The sequence below is a fragment of the Heterodontus francisci genome, chromosome 31 (assembly GCF_036365525.1).
Source record: "Heterodontus francisci isolate sHetFra1 chromosome 31, sHetFra1.hap1, whole genome shotgun sequence".
Classification (NCBI taxonomy): domain Eukaryota; kingdom Metazoa; phylum Chordata; class Chondrichthyes; order Heterodontiformes; family Heterodontidae; genus Heterodontus; species Heterodontus francisci.
Genome location: NC_090401.1, coordinates 8703424 through 8709423, shown reverse-complemented (window position 1 = coordinate 8709423; position 6000 = coordinate 8703424). Strand labels below are relative to the sequence as shown.

At 46.8% G+C, this 6000-nt stretch overlaps 1 protein-coding gene across 1 annotated transcript in view; it reads left to right on the top strand.

Moving 5' to 3' along the window:
• Window positions 1–5431: 5431 nt before the first annotated feature.
• LOC137347067 (cornifelin homolog A-like) overlaps window positions 5432–6000 on the top strand; it is a 49016-nt gene continuing 48447 nt past the window's right edge. The window contains exon 1 of the mRNA XM_068011086.1: window positions 5432–5461. Within this exon, the coding sequence (XP_067867187.1) occupies window positions 5447–5461 (15 nt within the window). The 5' untranslated portion in view covers window positions 5432–5446. The remainder of the gene's footprint in view (window positions 5462–6000) is intronic.

Below are 6000 nucleotides of genomic sequence, written 5' to 3'. Positions count from 1 at the left end.
GTAAACAATTGATGATTTTCTGAGCTCTCTCTCAACTTCTTAAAAAGTGATGAAATTGGTGCTTATTTTTTTGCGTGTTCGTTTTCCAGCAGTGTCAGATGTTTCCTTTCTGCTGCGAGGGCTTTTGGACTCTAAGTGGCACTGAACCATTGCCCGCCCGGTGTTACCCAACAAAGCATTGCAGCTTGTACAAAACACTATTCCACCGTCAGCATGCAGAATTTGGCTTCCACATTCTTTCACTCAATGTGCTGCATTGTGGCCGTTTATGATTTGCATATTCTGACATTCTCATTTGTCTGCTAATTCTTGAGACTGCTTCTCTCAAAACTGCACTGCAATCCCTCCCTCATCTACCAATCAGCGAGTTGAGCCTTGTGTCAAACACTAAAATGCACAAAGTTTGCAAAATGGTTGATTTCACGGAGCACCCAAGATTTCACAGTACGTGATGTATTTTTCACGGCCGTGTGGTTAGTAAGGCCCTAGGTAATGGGGATGGAAGGTGCGGATGGATATTGGGAATCGACGGTGAAGATGGATTTTGGGGATGGATGGTGTGGATGAATATTGGGGATGGATATTGGGGATGGATGGTGAAAATGAATATTGGGGATGAAAGGTGAGGATGGATATTGGGGATGGAGGGTGGGGCTGGATATTGGGGATGTACAATGTGGATGGATATTAGGGATGGAGGATAAGGATGGATATTGGGGATGGAGGGTGAATATAGATATTGGGGATGGACAGTGTGGTTGGATATTGGGGATGGAAGGTGAGGATGGTTAATAAGCATGTTGCTCTGAGAGCTGTTTGTTGCACTACACATCTTTCAAGTTTGAATGGGTTGAATTGATTACAAGCAAAGTTTCATTTGTTCCAAGTTTAGTATCAAAATAAGGGGAAGGACGTACACCCAAACAAATTTATTTGGGGAACCTTGTGTCTCATGTTAGTTCCTGATCTGAATCTTCTTGAGTCAAATCCAAAATCCCATTACAATTTGATGCATTTTACACCTCTCTCCTGCCTGCGCTATCTAACCACCTCTACAAAACATGGTAAACCTCATATAAGAAACTAAACAAGAAAGACTTGCAGGTTGATAGGTAAATTGGCCATTATAAATTGTCACCAGTATAGGTAGGTGGTAGGGAAATATAGGGACAGGTGGGGATGTTTGTTGGGAATATGGGATTAGTGTAGGATTAGTATAAATGGGTGGTTGATGTTCGGCACAGACTCGGTGGGCCGAAGGGCCTGTTTCAGTGCTGTATCTCTAATCTAATCTAATCTAATCTAAAATCTATAACTCATTAATAATTTGGTTATAAGCTGAATTCCTCACTAACAATCTCCTAACATGGATGCTGATGAGATCAATGTGACTTTCTTGTAATCCTATTGCTTGTTTCTTTCCTGTTATATTAATTGCTGAACAACCATGTGAATCTGTTACTTTGAATCTGCATCCCTCAGCACCAGTGTAATCCTTTCATCATACATTCTTTCTTTTGGGCCTCCTTATCTCGAGAGCCAATGGATACGCGCCTGGAGGTGGTCAGTGGTTTGTGAAGCAGCGCCTGGAGTGGCTATAAAGGCCAATTCTGGAGTGACAGGCTCTTCCACAGGTGCTGCAGAGAAATTTGTTTGTTGGGGCACAGTTGGCTCTCCCCTTGCGCCTCTGTCTTTTTTCCTGCCAACTACTCAGTCTCTTCGACTCGCCACAATTTAGCCCTGTCTTTATGGCTGCCCGCCAGCTCTGGCGAATGCTGGCAACTGACTCCCACGACTTGTGATCAATGTCACACGATTTCATGTCGCGTTTGCAGACGTCTTTATAACGGAGACATGGACGGCCGGTGGGTCTGATACCAGTGGCGAGCTCGCTGTACAATGTGTCTTTGGGGATCCTGCCATCTTCCATGCGGCTCACATGGCCAAGCCATCTCAAGCGCCGCTGACTCAGTAGTGTGTATAAGCTGGGGGTGTTGGCCGCTTCAAGGACTTCTGTGTTGGAGATACGGTCCTGCCACCTGATGCCAAGTATTCTCCGAAGGCAGCGAAGATGGAATGAATTGAGACGTCGCTCTTGGCTGGCATACGTTGTCCAGGCCTCGCTGCTGTAGAGCAAGGTACTGAGGACACAGGCCTGATACACTCGGACTTTTGTGTTCCGTGTCAGTGCGCCATTTTCACACACTCTCTTGGCCAGTCTGGACATAGCAGTGGAAGCCTTACCCATGCGCTTGTTGATTTCTGCATCTAGAGACAGGTTACTGGTGATAGTTGAGCCTAGGTAGGTGAACTCTTGAACCACTTCCAGAGCGTGGTCGCCAATATTGATGGATGGAGCATTTCTGACATCCTGCCCCATGATGTTCGTTTTCTTGAGGCTATACACTATAATTAAAAAGATAATGATTTCACAGGTTTTTTTCTGTAACGAGTTTCTTTGTAGCCACAGATCAGTATTTGTACTTCCCTCAGCCTCGGGGATCAGTACACACTGGGAGAGCTCCAATTATCTTTTGTTAAAACACATTCACGACCAAACAATGATATTAAATCAGCTGGTGCTGTTCAGGTCAGTTCTCAGTTCAAAAGTTCCGTAATCACCATCTTTGATGCTGTGTGGCTGTACAATGGTAATGTTAATCAGTGATTTTAATGTGGTACAACTTAAGATTCTTGCCTTCCTACTTAAAAAACAAGGGACAAAAGTTAGTAAGAAAGACATGCATTTTTATAGCATCTTTCATGACCTTTCATGTGTTCTCAGCACCTTGCTGCATGACTGTGACCAGCTACCAGGAAAAGAAGCTCAATAATTTCTATCTTTGCTGTCTGTGGTTCATTATGGATATATCCTGGCAGGACTAAATCACAAATGTAGCAGTCCTCTCAAAGGCAGAGCTCCGAAGTGTGTTGGCACTAATCAAACAGAGGCGGCTTCGGTGGATCGGACACGTCCCCAGGATGGACAACGGTCGCATACCTGAGAACATTCTGTATGGTGAGGTGGCCGTGGTCAGATGACCAGTGGGGCGCCCAAAGCTCTGCATCAAGGATGCTTGCAAGTGTGACATGAGAGCCCTAAATATTGACTACCTCACTTGGGAGTCTCTAGCTGGTGAGAGAGGGAAATGGCGACACATCCTGTGGACTGGCGTGCACTACCACCATGATCAGTTGCTACAACAGCTTGGCAACAGGTGCCAATGTCAAAAACAACAACTCACAGCATCACTTGGCAGCTTCACGTGCAGCACTTGTGGCAGAACCTGCCTCTCAAGGATTGGCCTTCACAGCCATCAACCAAGGTGCACCAAGAGAAGACACCCCAACTAAATGGATTGTTTGCTGCATGTCCATCATCTTTCGTAGATGGAAGGATGCCAACCCTTTCGTGACCTCAGGACACCCCAAAGCATTTCATATCCAATGAAGTACGTTTTGAAGTGTAGTCACTGTTGTAATGTAGGAAATGCGGCAGCCAATTTGTGCACAGCAAACTCCCCCAAACAGTGATGTGATAATGAGAAGATAATCGCTTTTAGTGAATAAAAGCAAAATACTGCAGATGCAGCAAATCTGAAATAAAAACAAAGTGCTGGAAATACTCAGCAGGTCTGGCAGCAGCTGTGGAGAGAAACATTCTGCTTCTCCCTCCACAGAGCTGCCAGACCTGCTGAGTATTTCCATCAGTTTATGTTTTTATATCTGTTTTAGCAATGTTGATTGATGGAAGAAGGAATTTTCCTCCACACAAGATCAGGGGGCAGGTTGTTCAACCTTGCCCCTCTAAGAGCGAAGTCCAAAGTACGGAAAGTCCTCATCAGGGAACTCCTCTTTGCTGACGATACTGCTTTAACATCTCTCACTGAAGAGTGCCTGCAGAGTCTCATCGACAGGATTGCGGCTGCCTGCAATGAATTTGGCCTAACCATCAGCCTCAAGAAAACGAACATCATGGGACAGGACGTCAGAAATGCTCCATCCATCAATATTGGCGACCATGCTCTGGAAGTGGTTCAAGAGTTCACCTACCTAGGCTCAACTATCACCAGTAACCTGTCTCTAGATGCAGAAATCAACAAGCGCATGGGAAAGGCTTCCACTGCTATGTCCAGACTGGCCAAGAGAATGTGGGAAAATGGCGCACTGACACGGAACACAAAAGTCCGAGTGTATCAAGCCAGTGTCCTCAGTACCTTGCTCTATGGCAGCGAGGCCTGGACAACGTATGTCAGCCAAGAGCGACGTCTCAATTCATTCCATCTTCGCTGCCTCCGGAGAATACTTGGCATCAGGTGGCAGGACCGTATCTCCAACACAGAAGTCCTCGAGGCGGCCAACATCCCCAGCTTGTACACACTACTGAGTCAGCGGCGCTTGAGATGGCTTGGCCATGTGAGCCGCGTGGAAGATGGCAGGATCCCCAAGGACACATTGTACAGCGAGCTCGCCACTGGTATCAGACCCATCGGCCGTCCATATCTCCACTTTAAAGACGTCTGCAAACGCGACATGAAATCCTGTGACATTGATCACAAGTCGTGGGAGTCAGTTGCCAGCGTTTGCCAGAGCTGGCAGACAGCCATAAAGGCGGGGCTAAAGTGTGGCGAGTCGAAGAGACTTAGCAGTTGTCAGGAAAAAAGACAGAGGCGCAAGGGGAGAGCCAACTGTGTAACAGCCCCGACAATCAAATTTTTCTGCAGCACCTGTGGAAGAGCCTGTCACTCTAGAATTGGCCTTTATAGCACTCCAGGCGCTGCTCCACACACCACTGACCACCTCCAGGCGCTTACCCATTGTCTCTCGAGATAAGGAGGCCAAAGGGAGAGATTGATGGATAATTATTAGCCAGAGCACCTGGGAGAGCAGATGGGGCCTCGCTTTAATGTCTCATCTGAAACATGGCATCTTTGATAGTGCAGCACTCCCTCAGTACTGCACTGGAGTGTTAGCCTCGATTTTATGTTTGAGTTTCTGGAGTGAGATTTGAACTCACCACCTTCAGACTCAAAAGGCATGGAGTTTTACTTGAAGCTTGTGTACCTGGCAGCAATGTAAAGTCAAATTATTAGCAATATTGTATTAACAAACTTTATTAAATCACAATTCTCTTTAATGCTTTCTTTAAAACTCTCTCTCTGAGCTCTGTTTTTTTTTCACTGGGCTGTTTTTCAGGCACTATATAGCCACCCAAAGAACTAAAATCGCTGCCCGACAGGACACGGCGTCAACTGGGAGAAGGACTGACTGCCCAGGAGAGCATCGCACGCTAGCAAGATGATAAAGAGATAATCACCTGGATGAGTGTGCAATGCAGCTTGCAGGATGTGATTGCCATCTTGGACGGCCCTAGTGAATAAGACGCTTTGTGTTGTGTGATGCTGACCAGCATGAAGATCTCTCGCCAGTGCTACTTAAAGGGATCATGCAGGGCTTGCAGGTAAGTTGCTGCTTCAGTACTTCTGGCTGCTCTAAGTCTGGGCAGTTTTTGCTGAGTTTGAAAAGTGTTCGAAGTTCAATTTGGCTACACAGAGAAAGGACTGGCTGCGCTTGCAATCCTGTTGTTACATCCTTCAGAAATGATCCTGCTCCAGATGTGGGCAGCCCGGTAGGACTGTCTCTCAGAATGGAGCATGACTGGGAGAATGAAGGAAGACACCACAGAGCTGAACACACTGCCAGAAGAGGAAGGCAAGGGCACTGCGCAGAAGGCCACACCCACCGCAGGTCTGAAGGGAGCAGTTCTGAGTTTGGAAGCAGCAGTCTGACCTTGCAGGGTGGCAGTCTGAACTTCTATCACAGTTTTCTGAGATTCCAAGGCAGCAGTGCAATGGAAGCTGTTTGTGCTGAAATGCAAGCTGTGACATCGCCAACAGACTCTGCATCCCCGTGGGTTCCACAGATGTGCTACTGGAGGTAACCAGCCATTCCATGCTGAAAAGGATGGGCTCCAAGTTCTGTGCAAAGCCCTGTGCCAAG